Source organism: Babylonia areolata, chromosome 27 (genome assembly GCF_041734735.1).
Source record: "Babylonia areolata isolate BAREFJ2019XMU chromosome 27, ASM4173473v1, whole genome shotgun sequence".
Taxonomy (NCBI): domain Eukaryota; kingdom Metazoa; phylum Mollusca; class Gastropoda; order Neogastropoda; family Buccinidae; genus Babylonia; species Babylonia areolata.
The window spans coordinates 14,546,364-14,573,863 of record NC_134902.1 but is presented as its reverse complement, the minus strand read 5'-3'; the positions used below and the strand labels follow the sequence as shown (position 1 = coordinate 14,573,863).

Below are 27,500 nucleotides of genomic sequence, written 5' to 3'. Positions count from 1 at the left end.
TGTTTAGGAACCTTTTATCTCCCCTTCCCCATGTGGGAAGAGCAGTGCTGTCCCTAAAAAGGGCTGCTCTGACACTCGGTGTGGGAGGATACGGGCGCCGCATCTGCCCCAGTCTACAGTGGACGACCATCACCCCACAACCGCCTGCATGCAGATTCGTGACTAGGAACTGCCAGCAGCATCCTCTGCCTGTCCCCGGTACCCGCACTTCAAATTCTCCATCGCCGCAGGGCTTGGGAAAGCTGGGTGGTGAAGGGCTAGCTCGTCGTTCCGACAATTTGCCTGGTTGCCTGACCAGCACAGGTGACTTTTTTTCTTTTTTTGTTAGTGAGGAGGAGTTGTGCAATCCCTTCCCCACTCTCTCGCCTTCCGACGCTCACAGTCCCACAGGTGCAGATACTGCCACGTGTAGGACGGCCTCGGCACTAGCAGGTGCAGGTTTTTTCTTCGGAGTTCCGTCTCCTGGGAGGACTTCCAGCCAAGGATAAGAGCTCCCCCTGCCCTTAGGTCATCCTCTTCCGCCTTCACAGCCGATGGGAAAGGTTTCCTCCTCCGCCTGGTCTGTCGTTGGGAGACTTCACTTGCGGCAGGTACCAGTAGCAAGGGTTATGCCCCTGACCTGACCTGGTGTTTAAAAATAGAAACACGTAAAACCCCAGACTGCGATCGAGCAACATTTTCTAAGCTTCGAAGGATTCAAGCTTGTTTCTGGCCGCATTACGTCTTCATGTATATACTTAACATTACACACATTTTTTTCAGTTTTAATCAATGAAGCGATGCACACTGCCAGTATAAGTTATACCAAGTAGTAACAAAAACTGAATGAAATAATGAGCCGCAGTTAGTTTCACCACGTGACCAAATGTTTGGTCGTCAACCAATCAAATTTAGCGAGGTACAACCGGATGTTTTCTCAGTAATGTCGCACAATCTTGCAGGTAACAGAAAACTTTACAACTTAATTTATATTTACCTATCGTTAAATGTGTGTATTTGTAAATTATACAATTGCGGTTTTACACACCTGACAACTTTATGATTGCCTAATGTTAAGCGGAGTATCTGTCGTTTTAACCTTTGTTTCAGGTGCGTCTTCCTAAGTCGTCGTGTGTCGGCTTTCTATGACAAATAATGAAGTGGACTCCGCAGGTGAACATGAAATAATGAAATCATGAAGCATGCTGAGTTTGTTTTGCTGTTGGTGTTGTTGTTGTTGTTGTTTGTGTGTGTGTGTGTGTGTTTTGTGTTTTTTTCAACATGTTACCCATGACATGTGTTGAAACGAAAACACATTGACCACGACTGTAAGGTGTGCATTTTGCTGGCGATATTCACAGGCAGCCAGGCTGTTAATTAACGGGCACAGGGCAGCCGGACAAGAGACATTCAATGTTGGGGGAAAAGATATATATATATATATATATGGGGAGGGGGGGGATCAGTAAAGTAGAAGCACCAAAGTATAAGTCATCATGTTCTACAAAATGAAAAGAGGAACACAACAACAAAACTGGTAGACATCCCTTCACAAACATGGCCATAGAAGCACAACATATCATCAAACAACCAGCACACTCCTATGATATAAAAGAAATCATATTTCCTACAAAACAAATCAGTAGAAGTAGTAATGTGCAACTTCTTCTGCGATCTAGACTGCAGCTCCCATGTTCCTGTGTTTTGCATGCATGACTGCTTTGATCTCCCTATGTAGGTAGTCATGTAGGTAGTCATACTCCATTTTCAAGTGTGTACCTGCTGAGTATGTTCTGTCCATAACCCTCTGCACGCTGACATTAATTACGGGATCTATGAAATGCTTATTTGATCTACATGTGTATACAGATGAATGGGGAGCAGGCTTTAGCATGTTTGCACATCTGTTAAGCTGCAAGATTAAAAAAATTACCACCTGTAACCTATCAGAAGCTATAACCAGGTTTTAAACCAAGGACCCCTAGATTGAAAGTCCAGTGCTTTAACCACTTGTCTGTAACATCTGTCATGTAAGTAATAATGTACAGGTTCTTTCCAAAAATCCCTATTGCCTGGAAGTGGAACTGTGTACTGTGCAGCTTCTGGTGCTGAGATCCCTGATTTGGAACATGTGAATTAGAGACCAGCTTGTCGCTTCTTGTCAGTATCCATGAATGTGTAGTGTTTGTATTTTGAGCAAGCTCTTGAGGAACTGACAGGCATTGCTGGGGTTAACGGTTCTGCTGTGGTAGCAGGCTGTTTTGAAGAGCCAAACAAATGTGTCTCAACACTTTAAACAGCGTGTTTTATTGCCTCTCAGTCTCACTTTGTGTGTGTGTGTGTGTGTGTGTGTATTTCTTCTTCTTCTTTATAGTAATTGCTGCCTTTTGACCCTTTGTGTTTCAATGCCAATCCTATTTTATGCCAAGTGACAACTATTTACCAAGTGATGTCTTGGTAATGGATGGTAGTAATTTAAAAAAAAAAAAAATAAAAAAAAAAAGATTCTGACATACAAATTCACATGAAGTTAATTGTTTTGTGATAGGAAAAGGCCTACAAAAAATTCCGTCCTCAGGCACTTTTTTGCGCACCGGAAGGGGACGGAGATTTCCATCCAGGGGCACTCAAGGGGTTAATGTTGTTGAATACTGAGTGCTGTCAAAGGGCAATGAAATGTGACAGAATGACATACAATTACAAAGCTGAAGTCCTCTTTCAATTTTATATGATAAAAGTAAAGATCTGATGGAACTTATTTTGTTATTTTCAGGTAGTTCTAGTATGAAGTAGTAGCCTTTGTGTCCAGTTTGAATATATTGTTGGATTTCACAGAAAGATAACAGTTATTTTGAGTGCATTTATTCAAGTGGTGAGTCATCAAGTGGTGAGAGATTTGCAGCTCTAGAGTATTTGTGTGGGTGTGTAAAATGTACATCTTCATAGTGAAGATGCCCTTTCCCCAGTGTTTCTAATGCTGTCACAAATATGGATGGTACTGTCACTGCCACATGTCTGATATAACTGAAAATTGCTCATAAATGAAGAGAGGGAAGAACGCCAAGTTAACAGGTGATTTTTGAACGAATGATTTTTGAAGGGTGCAAGTCTTGGGGCAGTCTAAGGGAAACAACAACAGTGCATGTCGTTCCAAAGTTAAAAAAATTACCTCCCTTGGTCGAGTCATTTTCGGATTGAAAGATCTTCAACCACACAGATCTCGGGTGGTCCACCCCATCTCAGCATTATGAAATCATTTATCCGCAGAATTAGAAATATAATAATATTATAAATGTATGCAAAAAATTCATTTTGAATAAACAGAATGATCTTTTCTGAGTGTCAAACAGATTGGAAAAAAACCCAAAAACCAACCACCACCACCAACATCTGTTCCATTAATTCTTGTAAGTCTTCTTTCGTGAGAACTGTTTTGAATTAAGTTATTTTTTCTTCCTAAATGACAAAATTTCAATCAGTACTGTTAATCAAACACATGAATGTAACATTGTAAGCACAAAAAATAGTGAAAGGGAAACAATGCAAATGGTAGTTTGACTTGAACAGGCTCAGAGGGATGTAACCATTGCCTGCTGCAAAACTCCTCCCCACTTCAAAAAGTGGACACAGACAAAGAGATACAAGCTTGCCCAATGCACAGTGTGTGCAGTAAAGCACACAAGCAGTACCAACATGCGTTTTTCTTTTCTTTGACTATGTATTATACAGGAAGACTTGTGTGTCAGCAGAATTTAGATTGTGTGGATACCCAGTACATCTTTTTTCCTTTTTGTTTTATTAAATTTTCTGTACAATGTTTTAAAAAAGTGTTTTATGTTAAGAATATTTTAGTTTTATAGAAAATAAAAACTATTGAGAAGGATTTTTTTTTTAAAGTGAATAATAAGCAGATGCATTGTGTACATTGTTTAAAAAACATGCCTGTTTTATGTTAAGAATATTTAAGTTTTATAGAAAATCAATAGTATAACTGAGAAAGATATTAGTTTTGTTTGTGAATAATGGGCATATGTCTTTTTGTTTGTTTCTGAAGGGCCATCTGACACAGTGTGTAGCAGCTGTTTGGGACTGCAGTAACACCGTCTGATGGATGCAAACTCCCACACCAGTGTCTGAACTTGTGGAGGAAACCAGTATGATTCCTTGACCACATCCACATTCTCACAGCATCCTAACAATGTAAGTAAAGGTGTCTTAGAGGATCCTCTGCGCCTATCCAGAACCCCACTTTCTTCTTTTACCTCTTTCACCTCCAAGTTTCTGTGTGAAAAACACTTCAATCTTGGTCAGGGGGCAGAGGTTAGTCATTGTTCTGTTGCCTGGGAAACTGGCTGCAGGTGTCAAACTTTGTTATAATGTGAAAAACGGTCCTTTCAACATGACCCCCTGATATCAACTATAACTCGCCTATTGTGGTGCACTGTCTAGTTGGTTAAAGTCGCCTATAGTGGTGACAGAGTTAAGTTGTTGTGATACCTTGGACTGTTCTGTGTGCATGTCAGCGTTGCCAACTGTCCTATTTTGTTACAAAAAAATATCTGAGTTCTTTTTCTGCTAGCAAGGGTCACCCCGACTGCTTGTGAGCTGCTTGATGAAACTGAGCCAAAGACTGAGCATGCCCATTTTCACTGAAAATGTGTTGAGTAGACCAGTCGGCAGAACAGGGTATTTGGGTAGATAACGATGTATTTATGTCAGTGATAGTCTCAGTGTTTCACAGATAACTCTAAATGTTCTGAAAAAATTTCAAATTGTTCCTGAAAAGAAGTTCAGAGAGGTTGGAATCTCTTGCATCTGTGCATGGTCTCAGTTTCATTTCAAGGAGTATCATAAAATGTACACCAGTCCTTATAAAACAACCACATCTGCTATGTCATGATGGCAGAGTCAGGTTAAATTCTTTCTTCTTCTTCTTCGTTTGTCGGTGCAACTCCCACATTCACTCATATGTACACGAGTGGGTTTTTACGTGAATAGCTGTTTTTTACCCTGCCGTGTAGGCAGCCATACTCCGCTTTTGGAGGTAGGTTAAATGAAACGAAGCAAACTAAAGAAATATGGATCTGTGACTTGTGACTTTACCACAATATTCCCACAGGGCAGAACATCAAAATGTAAACAAATTTTAAAAGAACTTAAATGGTATGGAATATCAAGTCATAATCACTTTATTAAAAACATAAAAGGCTGATTTAATGACACATACTATACTGTAACCCACTGGTGAGACTCCAGCATGGTCTGTAAAGCAGGTGAGGATCTGTGAAACTTTCAGTCTTTCTGCAGATATCCTTAATAATTTTGCAGAATTTTTTTCAAATGGTAATCAGTTTAACCCTCTGTGTGTGCAAGTGTGTGAGCGTGAATGCATGTGTTTCAGTCTTTCCGATTTTCTCTTGTGTGCATACCGGCCAGCCTCCCAACCCCAGCCCATCCCCACACACTGAATGCAGCACTGACCAGCACACCTTGTGCACTGTGCAGGGCGTGTGCAAGAAATGAACGGCCATGTCAGGTTTGCTGCATGAAGCGGATCCCTGCCAAGTTCATCCCGCAGTCTGTCATCACACGCCTCTCCATGATCCTTGATCCGATCCGCCCACTGCCGGACAATGACTACAGGTCTTTTGCCGAGCGAAATGGACTCACTCCGATGATTGTGGATGTAAGAAACCATGGCTGTCAGGGTTGATGTGGTGTTTTTTCTTGTGAAAGGAACTGAAATATGAACTATGTTTATCTGTTGTTTTTTTGCTTTGCAAATGTTCTAGGATGTTGTCCCAGGCTTTTTAAGCCTCAGGAAGAATGATGTTTATTTTTTCTTTTGTTTTGTTTGTTTATTTTGTTCCTTTTCTTTGTTCATGTAATATTTTTTTGTTATGTTTCTTCTCATGGAGTATAAGGTAGGCAAATAAGTTTTTTATTTGCTTAATCATTTGTTTGTTTTATTTGTTTAGTTATCATTTGATCTGATGATGCTTGAACACACTCATTGAGATCAAAACTCACAGATGCTATTAATTTCAAGTGTATTAAGTTTCTTGTAACTTTATGCAGTATCAAAAAAAAGAGAAAAAAAAAAGAAAGAAAGAGAAAAGAGAGTTTAAATAAACCCCACTTACAGATGCAAATGAATGCTGCAGCTCTCAGACAGGAAAAAATATCCCCAGTGTCCAGAGTGGTTTAATGAATTATATTTTTGGGGTGAAGCGTGTGTTGGCATGTGTGTGTACGTGTGTGCTTGTGAGTGCCTTACTGCATGTGTTTGACTTGCAGTTTTCTGCTGGTTCAGTGGACATGCGACTGACAGTGTGGACATTCACACAGCCTGTCATGTTTGAGCACTGATTGTTCCTGCATGCTACCTCATTTGTTGCAGTGGCTGGACTCTCGAAAGACTCAGTTCAACCCCAGCTCCATCAATGAGGTGCTGAAATACTTGATTGATCAGCATGGTGACAGTTTCACAGTCTACAAAGTGTATCAGACTTTATGTGAAATGAATTCCGATGGCCAGCGTATTATCTGCGAAGGAATGCCAGGTATGTATGAAATGTGACAGGGTGTTTTCTGTGGAGAAAGATTCAGTAATTTGACGGTTACTCCCCGAAAACGGAGCAGGACTGCTTAAACCATCGCAGGGTTAAAAATTGATCATACATTTAACCCTTTTCGCTGCCAGGAAAATAAGATTTACGTGAAATCTATTTGCCAGGGTTTTTTCCCCAAAAACGGGTATAAATTTTCAAAAAATTCTGTACTCTTTGTTATTGGAAAAAGACCCATAAAAGTATATATTTTCTGAAAATTAAATGAATACAGAATACAAAACACATAATCTTTTCCCATTCTATATATTTTTAGTGACATGCTGTTGTTTTGAAATAGCGTTTTGTTTTTTGTCACATTTTCAACTTGTTCATTGCAAACATTAGTCAGGTAATTTGCACTAAGATATCATATTTTCTGGACAAATGGATATCTGCACACAAAATCATAATAGAACAATCACAATAAAAAAAAATTAAAAAGAGATAGATACACAATGCATTGTGACTTCTTCAAGTGATAATATGGATGTGAGGCCACGCCCCCTCAGTCTCCACCCCTCTCCTCTTCACCCCTCTCACACGGTCATTTATCCAGTTCTCATCAGACTGCGTTGGCTGACTGCCAAGAAAATCGTTCACACTGTGTCCTATTAATTCGGTCACTTTATGTCATCTGCTAATGCTGTAGAGCCGGCATCTCTCAGTGACAGTGCTATCTTGGCCACTCTCTTGATTACTCCCTTTATTTTCTATCAAATCATCCTATAAATGTTCATCATTGTCTTCTCCTTCAGATTTAGGCTTCAATTCTTTCTGAGCATCAGCTAAAGAAAGCACTCTTGGTTTATTTAGTTTGCCACGATCACATGTCTTGAGCACATCGTCAGTCCGACATTTTGTTGAGCGAGCGAGGAGAGGAGTCAGGCAAACACTGTGGCCAGTAACCCTAACCAAAACATTCAAATAAAGGACTGCCTCATGACCTAGATGGTGTTTCTAGCTATGAATAGAATTTAGAAAGAATCCCCAGCTAAAGCGACCAGTATTTGTATCAACGAACTGAATGCAAACGAGGGAGAAATCAGAATATTTCGATGACTAGTTATCTCGTCATTGTGGCAGCGAAGCGTACATGCTTGCGATGACGAGTTATCTTGTCATATAGGCAGCCTAGGGGTTAAAAGCCCACTCTTGTATACATGTGATCATGGGAGTCACAGCCCATGAATGAAGATGACGATCTGAGGGTAGAAGTATATGTTAGTTGGAGGAGCTGGTTTAGGAAAAATATTTTATAGTTTCTTTTTTTTTCATTTTGATCACTCTGCTGTTTAGGGGTAATTGCATTATCAACAGTCTGGCAGGTCATGCAAATATGCTTGCTTCTTTGCAAATGGCGACTGCCTTGTTGTGTTGGGGGCAGGGTCTTGCTGGAAATAGGCGTAGAAAAAACCCAATATTCTACCTTAAAACCTTCATTTTGGGGTTTTCATTTACTTTGAAACCCTCTGGATGAGATGTCAAGCCTAAGTTGTATTTACAGTGAGCTCTTGTGTTGTTATATTTGTGTTATAATATTCTTGCACAATAGTGTTTGTGGGTGTGTGGGTGGGAAGGTGTGTGTGAGTGTTGTGTGTGTGTTTATGCATAGTGTTTATAGATAGTACAACATGATAGTGGAAAACATTATTGCTCTTGGTTGTTTTGTATGATAGATTTGCAAACGTGTCAGCACCATTTCAAGCCATGAAATACACAGACTTTAATTTTCTTCTTTTTTTCTAGATATTTTATATGTTGTTTTTTTTTTCAAAAAAATATTATTAATCTTCCCCTGATTGGGAGTCATTATCAGGAACTATCTCATTCTGACAACACTGAGTAATGATTATATTCTCCATTCATGTTTCTTCAAGAAAACGTATACTTTACATGCTTTTGAGCATTATTCCAATTAACATGATTGGTTGTTGTTTTTTGAGGTTGGTGATTTTTTTTGCAAAAATTACAAATGGTTCCAGGAGTCAAAGGGTTAAGCCTTTCACTTCTTAACACAGATATATCCACACTTTAAGGATGACTGCATTGTCCAGCCAGTCAAGCAAGTATGCTTACTTCCTTGCAAATGGTGACTGCCTTGATGCATATTGGAAGCAATATCTTAGCAAGTTTTGTCTCGATTTTGATGAATTTTTTGCACTTTGTAAGGCAAAACTTTGTTCGGCGTGTCAGTATGGCTGACAGGATATACAATACAGGTGGCTAGACTTTTGTTTGATTTTCCACACAATGGCGACAAGAGCAAATACAAAAATGTGACAAAACGAAAGTAGTGTTGAGGATTGGAAGTGATTCTGGTTATCCTGGTGATGATTACATGCTACAAAGTATATAGATATAAAGTGGGTCATAATGGCTGTAGATAAAAACCAATATTTTAGCTTGAAACATTAATTTTAGGGTTTTCATTTATTGTGAAACCGTCCAGGTGAAAGCTTCAAGCTGAAATATTGTTTACAGTGAGCTTTTGTGTTGTAATATTGAGTGATAGTGTTTGTGGGTGAAGGGTGTGCTTGTTAATGTATAGTGTTTATGTTTAAAACAACATGATAGTGGAGGAAAACAACATGATTGCACTTGGTTGTTATGTCAAATACTATAAATGTTTTAAAAACAATTTCCACCCATATGATACACAGACTTGAATTTTCTTCTTTTTTTTCAAAATAGTTTGTGTATTTTTTTCCGAAAATTTTTGTTTAATTACACATACTTAACTATGACCCACTAGTGCAGACTCCAGCAGGGGTCTGACATTCCTGTCCTGTGCAAACTACTATCCGTGAAGAAAATTTCCTTTATCTTCCCCTGATTAGGAGTTATCTTATCCTGTCTACATTGAACATTTGATGATTGTATTCTTCATTCATTTTCCTCCAAGAAAACATGTACATTTTCATATATATTTGTGCATTCTTATATTTTTGTGATTTTTTTTTTTAATTAAGAGGTTGGTGGGTTGTTTTTTTTGTTGTTGTTTTTTTTTTTTGTACAAATAGTTCTGGAAGTCAGAGGGTTAATGTGTAGACGCAGACTTGCAGATCTTGTGCTGGTAAACATTTACTTGCTTGATGTCTCCCTCCTCTCTCTGTCTCTCTCTCTGAGTCTGTCTCTCTTGAGCCTCTCTCTGTGTTGGCATTCAGTGTACCAAAACTTGACCTTGACTGGCCAAGGAATGTGGATTTGTACAGTGATACAGATGGACAACAAAGAATGTGAATCCCATACCCATGTACATGGAATATTGATAGTCACATCTGCCTGGATGACGAAATTGCTGTGTACAGTTGAGCTTGCACTGTTTGATTGATGAATATTGATGCATGAAGTCTACCATATGTTTGTGTGTCACAGCCATCCTCAGACTGTTCCAAGGGGGCACACGTCCAGGCCAGGAGCATGCGGATTCTCTGTCAGCGAACATAGTTCCACAACCTTTGGTCCCTCTGCCCCAACATAGAAGCCACTCACCCCCGCCTCCCTACGACAGCATCATGTCACAGCAGTCCAACCGTATCATGGGGAGGGACAGTGCCATGGCCTTGAACGACCTCAACGCTGGTTGTTTTCCTGACGGTTACGGATTCAATGTGCATGGTCAGGGGAGCCAGAATGACAGGTGTCCACCACTGCCAGACGTAGCGAGCTTTCGGGTAATGGGTGCGGGGTCACAGGAAGGTAGCCTGGTCTATCGGCAAGTCAGGCCCCAAACCAGCCAGCCGTACCCAGATGCTGCCAGCCGTCAACAGAGCAGGTCTTCCCCGTGTGAAGATTCCTACTACCCCAGCAGCACACACCAAAACGGGCCGGGTTCTGATGTGGATGGAGCCTGGCGTGAACCAGAGGAGGTCTCTTCCAGTTTCAACGGCTTCTCTGACAGAAGCCTGCCCCAGAGTCCGTTCAGACCACTGGACCAGCACGGAGGATCCTCGACAAAACTGCATGATCTGAAGCTACCTTTGGAGGGGCCGGAGGTGAATCCTGAGAGCGTTGCTGACCCGAGGATGGAGTTGGTCAGTCAGCCAGCTGTCTCTTCAGGTTCCCTGACTGTCTCCTCAGATTTCCGCAGGTGTGAGAACAGTCAGGTGGTTGACAACCGGCAGGTGTTTGACAGCGTGAGCAGGCAGGTGCCACATCTGTCAGCCTTCAACAGACCAGTCAGCTTTCACTCTGCCCCCTACACAAACACATCGTATCCGACGCGCCCTGTCAGCGATGCCATGCCTGTGCCACAGAAGTCCTCCCTCTACCCCCTGTCTGTGTCCCCCCTCCCCCCGTCCCAGCAAGCCTCCAGCAGTCCTGAGGCTCCCCTGTCAGTGTCTGGGCTGTCTGCAGCAGGCTTCCCTTTGGACAAGGATCGTCATCGGACCGAGGTCAAACAGCCGCTGGGAGGTAGGTCATTTTGGGTTGTTTCCTTTGTTTGTTTGTCTCGGTTTTTGTCTAGTAGGTGTTTTTGTGTGTGTTATGTTCTGTATTTTTACCTTGTGCTTGACACTTTCTGTTTAACCTTGGGCTTGTCACTTTCAGTTCAACCTTGTGCTTGTCACTTTTTGTTTAACCTTGTGCTTGTCACTTTCAGTTCAACCTTGTGCTTGTCACTTTTGGTTTAACCTTGTGCTTGCCACTTTATGTTTGACATTTTATGTTCGATCTTGTGACTTTCTTTAACATTCTGTTTGACACTTTATATTTTACCTTGTGCTTGACACTTTATGTTTGACTTTGTCATTTTCTGTTTAACCTTATGTTTGATACTTTGTATTTAACCATGTGCTTGTCGTTTTCTGTTTAAAACTTTGATTGACCATGTCACTTTGTGTTTAACCTTGTGATTGACACTTTGTTTTAGCTTGTGCTTGACACTTTATAACCTTGTGCTTGACACTTAATGTATTACATTGCCCTTTTCTGTTTGACCTTGTGCTTGACACTTTCTGTTTAATCCCTAGGCCGTCTGTAGAATGAGATAACTAGTCAACGCAAGCATGTACGCTTCGCTGCCACAATGATGAGATAACTCGTCATTGAAATATTCTGACATTTCCCTGGTTTGCATTGAGTTTGTTGACAAAAATACTGGTAGCTTTAGCCTGGGGAATCTTTCTAGATTCTATTCATAGCTAGAAACTCCATCTACGTCATGAGGCAGTCCTTTATTTGAACGTTTTGGTTGGGTTACTGCCGCAGTGCTTGCCTGGCTTCTCTTCTCACTCGCTCAACAAAATGTCGGACTCCGTGCTCAAGACATGCGATCGTGTTGCACTAAATCAACCAAGATTGCTTTCTTTAGCTGATGTTGAGAAAGAATTGAAGCATAAATTTGAAGAAGACAGCGATGAACTTTTATAGGATGATTTGATAGAAAATAAAGGAGTAATGAAGAGACTGGCCAAGATACGACTATCAGTGAGGGATGCTGATTGTGTGGTTCGTCTATCGGGATCGACGAGGACCATCTAGTCATCCTGGGGGTGGGTGGGTTGGTCTCTGTGGGTGCGCAGATGACTGGTCAGGGCAATTCGCGCCCGGAAGTTTCTGACGCAGTGTGGACAGGGGATGGTGGCGGCTGTCGGGGACTTGCTGGCTCTGCTTTTCCTGGCCTGTCTGTGTTGCTCTGCTGCAGCGATTCTGTTGGCCTCACAGGATTTGGCACCGTTGTGGACAGCTGAACGCCACTTTGGTCTGTCCATTGCATTCAGCTCCTATGTGTCGTGGCTGATGTTGAAGGCCTTCAGAGAAGCTTTCAGAGTGTCTTTGAAGCGCTTCTTTTGGCCTCCATGGGAGTGCTTGCCATGTTGGAGTTTGCCGTACAGCAGTTTCTTGGGGAGGCGGTGGTCTGGCCTGCGAACTACATGGCCTGCCCAGTGCAGCTGGGCCTGCATCAAGATGGTGTAGATGCTGGGCAAGTTTGCACGAGTGAGCACCTCTGTGTCAGGGATCTTCTCTTTCCACTTTATGCCGAGAAGTTTTCTGAGGCTGGTGGTGTGGAAGTGGTTCAGCTTTTTGGCATAGTGTTTGTAGACCATCCATGATTCACATCCATAGAGCAGTGTGGTGAGAACTATGGCCTTGTATACTTTGAGCTTCGTCTCCAGGGTGATGCCTCTCTTGTTCCAAACGTTCTTATGGAGTCTGCCAAAGGCAGCGCTGGCTTTGACGAGTCTGGCATTCACCTCGTCGTCGATGACAACTGTGCAAGAGAGTGTACTGCCCAGGTATGTGAACTTGTCCACCGCGTTCAGTCGTTGCCCGTTGATGAAGATGTTTGGTTCAACATAATGCTTTCCTGGAGCTGGCTGGTGCATCACCTCAGTCTTCTTTGTGCTGATTGTGAGGCCAAAGTTGTCACAGGCAGCAGAGAACTTGTCGACGCTGTGTTGCATGTCAGCTTCAGAGGCAGCATTGAGAGCGCAGTCATCAGCAAACAGGAAGTCGTTGACGGTGTCTGTCCTCACCTTGGTTTTTGCTTGAAGCCTCTTGAGGTTGAAGAGTGAGCCATCTGTGCGGTACCTGATGCCAATGCCTACGTCAGCGTCTCTGAAGGCATCTGTCAGCATGGCTGAAAACATGAGACTGAACAGGGTGGGGGCAAGAACACACCCTTGCTTGACTCCGTTGGAGACAGGGAATGGTTCTGAAGTCTCTCCGTTGTCTTGGACTCGGGCCAGCATCCCATCGTGTAGTTGCCGTATGATGATGATGAACCAAGGCACTCCATGGCAGTGTTGTACACCGTCTCATGCAGTGCGCCCCATGCTGCCTCCACATTCTGGTTGTCCAGCACGGTGGACTCCAGGCGTTCCTCCAGGGTGTCAGCAAATCTCTGCTTGATGCTGCCTAGCTCCAGCTTGTTGACATTCAGGCGTTTGGGTGCTTTCATACCCTGAGATCGTCTCTTGGGCTGGATGCGGAGGTTGAGTTTGGAGACGATAAGGCGGTGGTCTGTCCAGCACTCGGCGCCGCACATGGCCCTCGTGACTCGTACGTCCTGCCTGTCCCTCTTCCTGACAATGACAAAGTCGATGAGATGCCAATGCCCAGAGCGAGGATGCGTCCATGACGTCCTGTTACAGGTAGGGAGGCAGAAGATGGTGTTTGTGATAAGAAGGTTGTGCTCGGCACATGTCTGGAGAAGTAGTTGACCATTGCTGTTACAGTTACCAACCCCATGCTTCCCAATCACGCCTTCCCAGGAGGTGCTGTCACAGCCAACTCTCGCGTTAAAGTCACCAAGAATGATGAGCTTGTCTGCATTGGGAACAGTGGTGATGACAGCGTTCAGGTCCTCGTAGAACTTGTCCTTGATCTCATCCGGGTTGGTCATGGTGGGCGCGTAGGCACTGACAATGGTGGTAAACTTCTTCCCGTTGCATAAAGGGAGTTTCATCATCAGGCGATCGTTCACTCCTTTTGGGGGGCCAGCCAGCTTGCCAACAAGGGTTGTCTTCACTGCAAAGCCAACTCCAGCCTCATGTCTCTCTTCAGGTCCGCGACCACTCCAAAAGAAGGTGTAGACTGCGCCTCGCTCACAGAGTTCGCTTTCTTCTGCCAGTCTGGCCTCACTTGAGGCAGCGATGTCGATGTTGTACCTGGCTAGTTCACTCGCAATGAGTGCTGTGCGTCTCTGTGGTCTGTCTGAGTAGCCTCTGTCCAGAAGCGTACGCACGTTCCATGTGGCAGTGGTCAGTGGGGCGCTCCTTGCTTTCTTCTTTCTTTCCTTTGTGTGTCGACCGCTTGGGTAGGGTCCCCGTCACCTGCGGTTTGCTGACTAGGGTGGTGTGGAGCAGGCAATGTTTAGGGCACCTTTTCTAGCCCCTTCCTCATGCCATGGAGGTGAGCAGTGCTGTCCTGAAGAGGGCTGCTCAGTCGCTCAGGGGGCTGCCGATCTCCACCGCTGCTCCAGTCGGTGAAAAACAACCCTATGGCCTGAGCCGCCTGTGTGCAGGTCCGCGGCTACGACTGCCAGTGTACCCACACCTATCACTTCATCGCTCGCCTGTCGCCACAGGGCTTGGGGAAAATGATGGATGAAGGATGACAGATGACTTGCACGATGACTTTGTTTATAGTGAGGAGGAGTTGCGCACCGTCGACCTCACTCTCTTGTCCGAGACCGTCTGTATCCAGCGGCAAGACGAGGTCAAGACGACTGGAGATGGAAACAGATGCAGTGGATGACCAGGATGTCCTATGTGCCTCATCCTGCCCTCAGCACTCCACAGTGCTCTGCTGCAACCACCTTCCTCTCCGTTGAACCATGAAGGTTTCTTCTGCAGAGTCCGCTGGATCCAGTCTTCACATGCTTGGGTAGACGAGCCCTAACTCACCAAGGGTTTGAGACCTGTCGGCTACCCTCACCTAGTTTAGCCAGCCTGTCAGAGCCGTTGCCCGGGGGTTGGGCGCTGCCGCGTGCTAGCAGCTTCTAGGACCCATAGGTGAGAGCTGGGTGCCGGTGGGGACCAATAGAGGACGAACCACTCCTGGAAGAGTGTGACAAACCCCCCCTCTAGAGGTACTACCCCTCCCGTGCACTCCCTAACCATGCTGTAGCGGATGACAGAAAGTGACCAAATTATTAGCAAGACACAGTGTGAGCAATTTTCTTGGCACTCAGCCAATGCTGTCTGGTGAGAACTGGATGAAGTGACTGTGTGAGAGGGGGTGAAGAGGAGAGGGGTGGAGATCGAGGGGGCGTGGCCTCACATCCATATTATCACTTGGAGAAGTCACAATGCATTGTGTATCTGTCTCTTTTTTTTAGATTTCTTTTATTGTGGTTGTTCTAGTATTATTTGTGTGTGCAGGTATTATCCATTTGTCCAGAAAATAGGATATTTTAGAGTAAATTACCTGACTAATGTTTGTAATGAACAAGTTGAAAATGTGACAAAAAATAAAACAATGATTTCAAAACAATGGCATGTCACTGAAAATATATAAAATGGGAAAAGATAATGTGTTTTGTATTCTTTATTCATTTACCTTTCAGAAAATATATACTTTTAAGGGTCTTCCTTCAATAACAAGAGCACAGAATTTTTTGAAAATATATACCCATTTTTTTGTGAAAAAACCCTGGCAAATGGATTTCACCAAAATCTTACTTCCTGGCAGCAAAAGGGTTAACATTGTACTTGACACTTTCTGTTCAACCTTGTCACATTCTGCTTAACTTTGTGCTTGACACTTAATGTTTAACTTGTACTTCACACTTAATATTTTACATTGTCTTTCTGTTTGACCTTGTCCTTGCTACTTTCTGTTTTTAACTTTGTACTTGACACTTACTGTTTAACCTTGACACATTCTGTTTAACCTTGTGCTTGGCACTTACTGTTTGACTTGTACTTCACACTTTATTTTGACCATGTGATGTTTCGTTTAACCTTGAGCTTGACATTTTCTGTGTAACCTTGTGCTTGACACTTTGCATTTTATCTTGTGCTTGACACTTTTTGTTTACTTTAACCTTGTGCTCAACACTTTGTTTAGCTATAAGCTTACTTTTGTTTAACCTTGTGCTTGACACTTTTTGTTTACTTTAACCTTGTGCTCAACACTTTGTTTAGCTATAAGCTTACTTTGTTTAACCTTGTGCTTGACACTTTTTGTTTACTTTAACCTTGTGCTCAACACTTTGTTTAGCTATAAGCTTACTTTATTTAACCTTGTGCTTGACACTTTTTGTTTACTTTAACCTTGTGCTCAACACTTTGTTTAGCTATAAGCTTACTTTGTTTAACCTTGTGCTTGTCACTTTTTTTGCCTTGTCTTCTCGTCAACCTCATGCTTGACACTTCCTGTTTGACCTTTTGCTTGACACTTTCTGTTTAACCTAGCGTTTGGCATTTTCTGTTTAACTGTGTGCTCGACACTTTGTTTAACCTTGTGCTTGACACTTTTGTTGTCATTGCCTTGGAAATTTCTGTTTAATTACACATACTTAACCGTGATCCAACTAGTGCAGACTCGGGCAGGGGTCTGACGTTCCTGTTTCCTTTTAGTAAAGTATGCAGCCATTACATCAGTGTAAGGCATTACTGTGTTGTCTCATTATGTATTATCATTTAGTAGTGGAGGTATATTTAAAGATAACCTGCATTTTTTTCCCTTGTGACTTTGAATCCAGTGTTTGAATCTTTTTGCTCCGAAAAGCAGCATTTTCCAGTACAAGCTGAAGATTCTCTTACTCTTTTTAAAATCATGTAGCTCTGTCATTTCTGATGAACCTAGCTTTTTATATGTAGTTACAAGATTTATATTTCATCCAACTCTTGTTGTTTTTTTTAACTATTCTTAATTGGTAGCTGTGATTTTTATCACTTTGTGAACACTTGTGTGTGCAGATCACAATGGAAATGGAGTATCACACATATATGGGAACCATTCCCTGCCAGTGACTGTTTCACAGACTCCAGTATTGCAGCGTCAGCGTTCTGCTTCAATGGTGCTAAATGGCAGAAATGGTAAGATGGTTCTTGTGAATATATTGTTGTTGTTGTTTGTCCTTCGGATTCAAAGATGATCACAACTTCAGCACAAAGCACTTGACATGCATTGAACTTTTAGCTGAGAATGGCAAAATGATAAAACAATGTATACACTCACTGCAGACAGACATTATGACACCGCTCATCCAACTCATTTGCATACTTATGCATGCATGCTAGCACTCCTTCAACATAACACTTTTTCCTTTACTCGTACAAAAGAATTTGCCCGGCAACGCTTTGCTACACATTGCTCTGTCGTAGGGTGCTGTCATAGAACACACACACACACACACACACACACACACACACACACACACACAGTGAAATCCACATATTATACACACCAATTTCAATAGTATTAGCAGTTTAAGCAATGCTACTCTTCATAACAGATTCTAAAATTAACCAGACAGCTGTTTTAATTTCTGTAGTATCAGAAGAAAAAAAAGATCCATATTCCAAGTATTTTGAACTGTGCTGGATTCCATTCCATTTCATTGTTTTTTGTTGTTGTTTTTTTCTTCTTCTTCTTTTCTGTCCAGATATTTCTGTTGTTTAGTTTTAACCCCTTTTTGTTTTTTTGTTGTTGTTTTTTTTTTAATGTATAAAGGTTTAAATGTGTAAAGGCTCTTGAACAGTGTTTTTTTTGTGTTTCTCTTTCAAGAGGCACCATCAGCAAACTGATTTATCTTGATCTCATCAAATCCTACAGTGATGCATTTAATGTCTTCATCTTCTGTTATCATGCAAGCATATAAAACAAAGAGATAAGGTGATATTGGATCTCTTTTTCTTGGATATTGGATCAATATTCCTTGTGACCTGGGAAAACTTGGTAATAAAGACATATTCTATTCTATTCTATTTTTTGACATCCCCTCTCTAATGAGGAACTGGTTGATATCTTTCCATAAATATAATTTGTAATAACATGGTTTTTTGTATTCCTGTGAAAAGATTATATCCATTTTGTAGTCCTTTCACAAAGCCAAAAACATTTAGTACTTATTCCTGATGAACAGAATGTAAAGTCTTAACAGAATGAATGGAAAATGGTAAGCCTGTTAAGTTTTTTATTTCTGCATAATGCATTATCAGACTGCCTCTAGAATATCTAACGAGGTACAAATCCAGTTTGATCTTTGTTAATCAGTTTTGTTAACACTATTTTATTATGTTCTTTACACAGGATGTCCCAGTTTTACATGTCACATTTAAATGCAAAACAAGCCTCCAAGTATTTTTTTTAGGCTTGTCTCCTTTTGAAAGACAAATTATAATCCCTTCTTTCTAAGTTACCAAAATTCCAAATTAAAGAGCATTTTCTTAACACACACACACACACACACACACACACACACACACACACACACACACACACAAGGCCTGACTAAGCGCGTTGGGTTAGGCTGCTGGTCAGGCATCTGCTTGGCAGATGTTGTGTAGCGTATATGGATTTGTCCGAACGCAGTGACGCCTCCTTGAGCTACTGAAACTGAAACTGAAACACACACACACACACACACACACACACACACAGACACACACACACACATACACATGATTTCAAGATTTGATTTGACACCCATTGGGACATGGTGGATTACAGAAAAAAAACATACTCAAGAACACAACAACATTTATCATAACGTATGCATCAAGTAAGGTAAAATAAGGGTAAACATTCCTTCTTCTGCATGAAAGTATCCTATGCTAGTATGCAACATTGCAAGTCTTGATGAATTTAAAAAGTCTGTCTCACACACACACACACACAGACATGCACGCACGCATGCCCGCACGCACCCACCGACACACACACACTCTCTCTCTCTCTCTCTCTCTCTCTCTCTCTCTCTCTCTCTCTCTCTCTCTCTCATACAGAATTTCTGTATGAAGATTTGTTTTTCGGCCTGCTCTTATTATCACACAAAGTTGCAGGTGAAACAAATGGATATTCAATTTATAAACACAATTCACTTTGGAATGTAACTTATCAACAAAGAAAAAAATAAGCATGAAGTATACACAAGTGATTGTTTTTTTGTGGTTTTTTGGCAGGGATGGGGATGGCGGTGGGGGCATTTCATGTAAGGAATGTCTACACTTAGACTATATATATGTGCTTCTGACACAACAAAAGGAGAATCTCCACATATAATAGCAGCATCTGTCAGAATTGAATTAGAAGAAAATTTTGGTTATCATTTAAAAGTTTACACTGATGGCTCGGTCCTGGATGATAGCAGTGCAGGATCTGCTTTTGTCATTCCTGACCTAAAAACAGAAAAATCATATTATTTAGGTAAGGGACATTCAATTTTTACAGCTGAATTGGTGGCCATCCTTATGGCTTTAAATCATCTTGTTGATATACTAATCATAATAAGTAATATCCTATTTTGTGTTGATTCTCAATCTGTCTTAAAAGGTTTGCTCCTTTTTGAGAATAATCAAAGAGAAGATTTATTTTTTGAAATTAGGTATTTTTTGCACTCCCTATTTGTGAAGGGTACAAATGTTGATTTTTGTTGGATACCATCCCACACTGGATTCCGTTATAACGACCAAGCAGATAGGGCAGCAAAAAGGGGAGCAAAAAATCATATAGATAGTATAAAAGTATATTGCCCATTGTCATACAAGGAAATAAGCAATATACTAGAAAGAGACTTTTATAGGTGCTTGAATTCAAGTCTAAAACCTCGTCAGTTGACTCTCTCAGACTTTGGTCCGATTCGCAGACCAATTCTGAGCTTAGCTCTCAGACTATTATCAAATTCATTACGGACCAAGTATTGTTCTAATGTCAAGTGTATATGCTTTAATAACCTGACAATTGAGCGTATAATTTTTCACTGTAGCTTGATGAAGCCTTTTGTACACGAAAGTGTGTCTTCACAAGTGACTGAGAACGTTGATGTTTTTGACTTTTTGCATTCATTATCAGTTGTTTCGCTTGTCAGTTTAACGACTTCTCTTTTACGAAGTCCTTTAAGTAATTTCCTGTAACTGTATTTAGAGGGGTTTTTTTGTTTGTTTGTTTGTTTGTTTGTTTTGTTTTTCTTTCAAATTTCACCCACATTTTTACCCTCATTTGCCCAGTTTCCCCAAACCCTCCATTCATCCACATCTCCCACCCCTTCTAACCGATAATACTCAGATGTATTCATAAATACTTTTACAAAATGTCTTCAATCACCGATATGTGTGACGGGACATTAAACAAAAATTCCTTCCTTCCTTAGACTATCTTTTTTATTGACTATAGTAATTAGTATACAATATTTTTGTTTCAAAAGTACAGCAGTTGATCTAAAAACGCTGATAACCTGTGTGTGTGTGTGTGTGTGTGTGTGTGGATATCCATGTGTTGCATAAATTTATAAAATAAAAATAACAAAGTTCTACAATACTCACCAGTGATGTTTTCAGTGACTAAAACGTGTGTGCCAACTGATCTGGCTGTGGTGGCTTCAGTCCAAACTGCAACAGCCAGTGCTGGAGGGTGGGTGGAGAGAGGGGGGTCCAGGAATGGGAAGAACAGACAACAGGTGCTGTGGCCATCATGGTCAGAACGCTGGGGTCTCACCCGAGTTTCCTGAGTTCGATCCCTGGTTTGGGCACACGTGGTGGGTTAAGGGTGGAGATTTTTCAGATCTCCCACTTCAACAAATGTGCAGACCTGCTGGTGCCTGCATCCCCTTCGTGTGTATACGCACGCAGAATAATCAAATGCGCACATCACAGATCCTGTAATCCATGTTAGTGTTTGGTTGGTAATGGAAACAAAAACAAACCCAGCATGCACATCCTTGAAAAGGGAGTATGGGTGCCTAAATTGCAGGATAAAAACAGTCATACACGTAAAAGCCCACTTGTACATGTATACAAGTGAACATGGGAGTTGGAGTTGCGGCCCATGAACGCAGAAGAGGAAGAAATAGATGATGAATGACGAACAAACAAGAAAACAAGAGTCCTTTTCTGATCGTGTTGCTTTAACGCTGATCACATGACCTGATCACATGAGGAAAATGTGGGGGTGGAGAGAGTAATGACCATTTATAGACATGAGTGTTGTCACCTTGCTAGTGTTGAAAGAGTCAAGTACATCCTTGTGTTTTGACTCGCTCCTTTGATTGCATGGGTGTGACTTGCTTTTGAACAAAGAAGGATGTACTAGTTTTCAGTGTGGGAAGTGCTCACTCAGATGATCATATAGTTTGGCTTGAATATCACTTATCAGTTTCATCTTCTTCTCATTTTCATTCTCATATTGTTGGTCTTGAATATTAGTTTCTTCTTCTCCTTCTCCTCATTGTTGGGCTTGAATTTCAATTTCTTCTTCTTCTTCTTCTCCTCCTTCCCCTTCTCATATTGTTGGGCCTGAATTTCTTCTTCTTCTCCTTCTTCTCTTGCTTAGGTGTTCACAGTCTGTAACATCCACATCAACCTGGCTTTTGACAGCCGTAGTCTGTTTTCGGGGAAGTGCATGCTGTGTGTGTTGGTGCTCCCATTGTTCACCATTTGTTGACATGGATTACAGGATTTCAACATATATCTCTTCTTCATATGTATAGTAGTACACACACAAAGGGGATTAAGATGTCCGCCTAGTCTACACATACCTTGATGTGAATGATCAGAGAAAAATAATCTGTTCCTTTACCCCCTGTGTATGATAGTCAGTCGTGTCCGACTATGACCATCAGAACAGCAGAGGAGGCAGCTGCTGTTCCGACTATTTGGGCTAGAATTTGATTATAGTGGAGAGCGTCTTGCCCAAGTTACATCCCCACTCTCTCGGTCAAGAGGGTTTTAGGACAGTCGACGTTGGGATGGTTCCCAAAGGCCAACTAGCCCACAAGGCTGCAGCACTAAGAGCCAGTGCAATTTTGCCTCCTAGTTTGAGAGTCATAGTCCTTCACAAAAGACTAAGCTGTAAATGATTTCCCATTGACTGGAGAAACCATTGATAATACAGCTCTCACTTTGCTGTTGGCCCAAATGTAAAGTTATGTCAATCTGTGATATAAGCCGAGTGTTGGGCCTTCCTTTACCCTCTAGGAAACCGCTTCAAACCCAGGATCCTCAGATTGAAAATCCAACACTCTAGCCTCAAAGCTTTGGCATGTCAGTTTTCCTGTTTGTTCTGGTAAATGCTTCTGATCTATGGATAGTATTTTTTCCTCGCTTTCTGTTCTCAACTTGTTTTCATTGTCTTGTCCAGTTCCTGAAATAAAACCAGCATAATCTCTTATTTGATACTGTCCTGTGTTTCCTTGCTTCTCGTTTAGGAATTAGTGTTGTTGTTATTTTTTTAAAGGACTAATTCGTCTAGTAAATCTTTAATCTGATCTTCTTTTTAAGTGCTGGTTAATCCTGTAAATTCTCAAAATGATCATCCTTTTCAAAAAGTTTTATCTGTTAAACTTAAAAGTTTCATTTTCTTTCTATCGAATAAAGATTTCTGATCAAAGTCAGTCAGGCAGTTGTGTAATTTGACTGGAAGTATTGGATTCATGGTTTTGATTTTTGTTTTGAAGGGTGTCAACTGTCACTGGTACCTTTTCTCAAATGGCTTTTAAATTGTTCTGTCACTCTCCGGTACCTACCATAGTGAATGTGGTGAATGTTCTGCTGTCTGTGGCCATTTGTTACTTTCTTATGTTCCCTTGCATGAGTGAGTGTATGTCAGCATGGATGGTGATTGTGAGTTTAGTGCTTTAGTTCAGTTCAGTTGCTCAAGGAGGCTTCACTGTGTTTGGACAGTTCCGCGTGCACTGCACCACATCAGCTAAGCAGATGCCTGACCAGCAGAGTATCCCAACATGCTTAGTCAGGTCTTGAGTGAAAAAATAAAATGAAATAATATAAAAAAAATATGTTATAGCAATGCTAATGAAATAAATGAATAAATAAATAGCTTATAAATGAAATAGAATAAATTATAATAATGATAATGTTAATAACAATATTGATAAATGGATAGATACTCAAAAATAAATATTTAGGTTATGGCACAAATGGTTAGTTCACTGATTTTGTATGTGTTTGTATGATTTGAGTATTCCATTTGTGCAAGTGGATTTAGTTGGGAGGGAAGTGGTTAATTTGTGATCTGACATGCCTGCCATCAGTGACTGACTGTATTTGTGAAATTCCATACACAGTGTGTTCCAGAAGTACTGGTTTTCATTGCATGTTAAAGAAAACCCAAACTCAAGAAGTCCAGATATTTAATCTAAATTGTCCAATTTTATTCATCTTGACATGTCTCATTGATGAGTTTGTTTTATGAATTATAAACTTCTGTCGTGACTGTGCTTTTAAGAACTGTGTGTTCTTGCATTCCTGAAGATTGTGCAGCAGTCATGGTTTTAGTGATAAGTGTTCCTTAATTGGAGGAAGGTGGCAGAATGGTTAAGACGCTCATCTTCCAGTACAGTGTCACGAGGGTCTGGGTTCGAATCCCACTTTCAAGTATGACTGGAAAAGTCATACTGAGCGTCCAGTCATTTGGACGAGACAATGAACGGATGTCCTGTGTGCAGCATGCACTTGGTGCCCTGAAAACAAATCCATGGCAACAAAAGAGTTGTCTTCTGGCAAAATTCTGTGGAAGAAATCCACTCTGATAGGTACACAGTGTGCTTGCACTCAAGGCATGACTGAGCATGCCAGGTTGTGTTGCAGTCCGGCATCTGTCTGGCAGATGTGGTGTAGTGTGTGGATTTGTCCTAAGGCAGTGGTGCCTCATTGAGAAACTGTTCCTGAAAAGGGGGCATTGTCTGTCTTAGACACAAGAGGCAAAACTAGCATGAAATAAACCAAGAAAAAACAGCTGTGGCAGTGCATAGATAGATTACAGCACTACTTTGTCAAAAGATCTTTTCAAAGAGTAAGTGATTATGTCTGACCACAGGGGGAGAGAAGGTAAAGCCTCGTACACCCACCATCGTTCTTCTGCAGCTCATTCCTATCCCTTTTTTGGTTTTGATGGGTTTTGTTGCATGTGGAGAGCAGGCACTGTAGAATGAAACAAATGAAGCATGACCAGTGTTACATGACTAGTTACTTGCTCTGCCAATTAATTGTGACAAAATCCTTTGAATTGAAGAGAGAGAGAGAGAGAGAGAGAGAAACTAGCAAGCAAGCAAGGCTCAACCTCTCACACTTCCTAGTCCGGTTGTGACAGCAAAGCAATATCATTAGTATGCTTAAGGATAAGGGCAGATCATGGCCTGTTCCACTTCCTGGTTGGGATTCAAACAGCTGTTAAGACAGATGCTTGCTCTCCCACTCACATCCTAGTTCAGACAGAAATATCGGAGGGGAATTCCCTTCTTCTCCACCACTGCAAACCTCGCAAAAGGCACCTGCTGGTTGTTTTTTGGGTTTTTTTTTTTGTATGTGTATGTTTGTTCCTGTTTTTTTTTTAATGTCCGTTTTCATGGGCTTGGCTATGGGGGTGGCTTTGAATATATATGTTGCTGTTCCCCATTTTTCGTTTGTGTGATTCAGGGGTGCAGTTGTAGGATGGTCTGTGTGTGTGTGTGTGTGTACCTGTGTATCTGTCTTCTAGGTGCTTTTGACAGAACTGACTGTTGATGAACTAGCTTTTTGTACTTTCATCAGGAGCAGGGTTTGTGTGCATGCATGAGAGAGAGAGAGAGTGCATGTGAGAGAGAGGTATGTATGTACATGTATGTATGTATATATACATGTGTGTGTGTGTGTGTGTGTTTATGTGTATGAGAGAGTGTGTGGTGTGGGATATGTGTGTGAGTGAGTGTGATAGAGTATGTGTACTCATGTTTTTTATGGTGTGGGCGTGACTATGCATATGTATGAAAGAGAAACAAACAGAAAAACAGCGAGTACCTTCCTGGGTTTGAAATAGAATGTCAGGTGATGAGAGCTTGGTGAAACACTTGTTGTGTTATCAGTTTCATGAGGATATTCCTGTTCTGTCTGTTCACAAATTATCCTTGATGACTCCTGAATTTTCTCAATCACTATATTTAGATCAGTCTTTTTTTCTTTTCTCTATTGTCTAAAATTAGCTGTTGATAGGTAAACTGAAAACGGATGGAGGGGAGGGGAGGGAGAAGAGGTCTGTGAACTGGGAAGTGTGATTAAGGGAATGTCACTGAAAGTTTTCAGAAGAGTTCACATTTGTATGTCAATGGCTATTTGGTTGGGTTGTGGGTTTTGTGTGAGTGTGTGTGTGTGTGTGTGTTTACCCATAACCAGCTTGTCATGGCTTGCTTTATGTACGGACCAGGAAGAGCAAAGGGGTCTCCTTTTAGCAGCACAGGAAACCGTCCCGTGCTGATATTGATTTGACTGGTTGGTCAGTCATGATAAGCAGGTGACTTAGAGCTCCAGCTCACAGGTCGCTTGTCAGCCAGGGAAGCACTGGAGCAAGAAGAAGGGGGAACTTTTGACCCAGGGTTTTCTGGCATCTGGTCACAAGTGCGCTCAGTTTCCCCCTGTGCATATACTGATTGTGAAGTGTGTGTGTGTGTGCATTTGGTCATTCTTGGGTGTAGCATTGTTTCACAGTGAGTGGTGTTTTAAATATTAAAAAAAAAAAAAAAAAAGAAGAAGAAGAAAATACGGAGAGAAATTGTGCATATATAGTCTTGGTCACTGAGAAAAAAAAATGCACATTTTCTGACACTGATTTTGTGTATTCTGATCCACACAGTGGTGAACGTGTCATCAGCTTAATGATGATGATACTCAGTGTGGTGTGAACGTGGTGAAACTATTGTTTGGCGTCTCTCATCGCTTTTGAACATGAAACAGAGGAAAAAACTGTCGTCTGTCCTCCGGTGCTTGTTCTGCGCCTCAAGACGAGACAGGTCCCCAGACAGTGACACACGGATGTTGATTCTGTCATCCTCCTCCAGTACAGACTCCATCTTCAAAATTTCCACTGATGAGGGCAGCAGAGGTTTTACCAACAGTGTTTGTGATGGTGGTGGGCAGAAGTCTGTCCCAAAGAGTGAATGTGTTGTGGAGTGTTCGCTGTCGTCTTCGCCGCTGTCGTCGTTCAGTGCGTTAGCTGATCATGTTCGGCCGAGCACAATGCCTGGCTCGTGGCAAGGGACGCCCTCATCATGTAGGACTATGAGCTGTTTTCTGATGTTGGCGAGTGTGTTTGTGTGTGTGATTGTGTGTGTTTGTGTATGTGTGTGTGTATGTTTGTGCTTTCATTGTTTATTATTGTATAGTTTGTATATGTATGGTATTCAAATGCAAATGCATTTATGTGTGTGTGTGTTTTCATTGTTTATTATAAAATTTATAATTTGTATGTGACTGCATGTGTGTGTGTAGGAGTGGAGGGGTCATTATCCGATGTATTTTCATTGCGTCAGAGAGAGAGAGGTATATAAACTTTATTGATGCATATATGGACTGATACAATTTATTTTCATCTCTTTCTCTGTCTCTCCCTCACACACACACACACACACACACACACACACACACACACACACACACACACCTGTAATACAGACACGCAGTGTGACATATAAACGTTTTCATGTGACATGAATGTATTACTTTCAAAGCATGTGTGTGATTTGGGGCATACAGTCTATGTTTTCATTTGTATTAACTATGATATGTGTGTGTGTTGGAAATGTGTGTTTGTATTCAATATCTGTATGACACAGTCAGTGTATGTTTTTGTGAATATCTATACCTGGACATATTAAAATCTGTGAACAGACGGTGAGAAGGGGACAGAGAAGAATAAATGCTATTTACGACTAGTTATTTGTAGTTAGAGATTGATTAAGGGATCATTATTATCAGCTCAGTCTTCTTCTTGTCAGCTAACCACACAGGCCTGTCCATATCAGGTCATAAACAAAACTTAACCAAAATTGAGGACATCATCAAACTACACCGCTTGGGGTTTGAGGTGGGGGGGTGGGATGGAAACTGGAAAAGAAGACTTGCGTGTATTATTCAGACAGTTTTGTGCAAGCAAGCAAACACACAGAGGATATTTTCTCTGACTTTGACATAGTTTCCATTATTATTTTCACCAGAGTTTGGTTGTTTTGTGGTGTTATTTATTTATTTATTTATTTTTATTTTTAAATGTTTTAACAGAGCTGTCTGAACACCTTTGCATAGTTAAAAACAGAATATGAAAAAAAGCAACAACAACAACAACAACAATAAAAAAAACAGGCATCAGCATTGAAAACCTGCTAGAAGGCAAACTCCCACTTCTCAGATACTAACCCACTGATAACAGTTCCAGTTATCATGGCCAGAAAGAAGTGAAATGATACATAAACCAGATTTTCTCAAACAAATCCTTGTGAATGGCCTGGTTTTACTCTTTAAAAAAAAAAAAAAAAAA

At 41.3% G+C, this 27,500-nt stretch overlaps 1 protein-coding gene across 2 annotated transcripts in view; it reads left to right on the top strand.

Moving 5' to 3' along the window:
• Window positions 1–903: 903 nt before the first annotated feature.
• LOC143300940 (uncharacterized) overlaps window positions 904–27,500 on the top strand; it is a 34,175-nt gene continuing 7,578 nt past the window's right edge. The window contains exons 1-6 of one of the 2 annotated variants that reach the window (XM_076614888.1): window positions 904–941; window positions 4,034–4,179; window positions 5,485–5,665; window positions 6,380–6,542; window positions 9,966–11,003; window positions 16,958–17,077. In XM_076614888.1, coding sequence (XP_076471003.1) covers window positions 4,178–4,179; window positions 5,485–5,665; window positions 6,380–6,542; window positions 9,966–11,003; window positions 16,958–17,077 — 1,504 coding nt within the window. In that variant the 5' untranslated portion in view covers window positions 904–941; window positions 4,034–4,177. Of the gene's footprint in view, window positions 942–1,094; window positions 1,153–4,033; window positions 4,180–5,484; window positions 5,666–6,379; window positions 6,543–9,965; window positions 11,004–16,957; window positions 17,078–27,500 lie in introns of those variants that run through there. The other variant, XM_076614889.1, reaches the window with a different exon arrangement.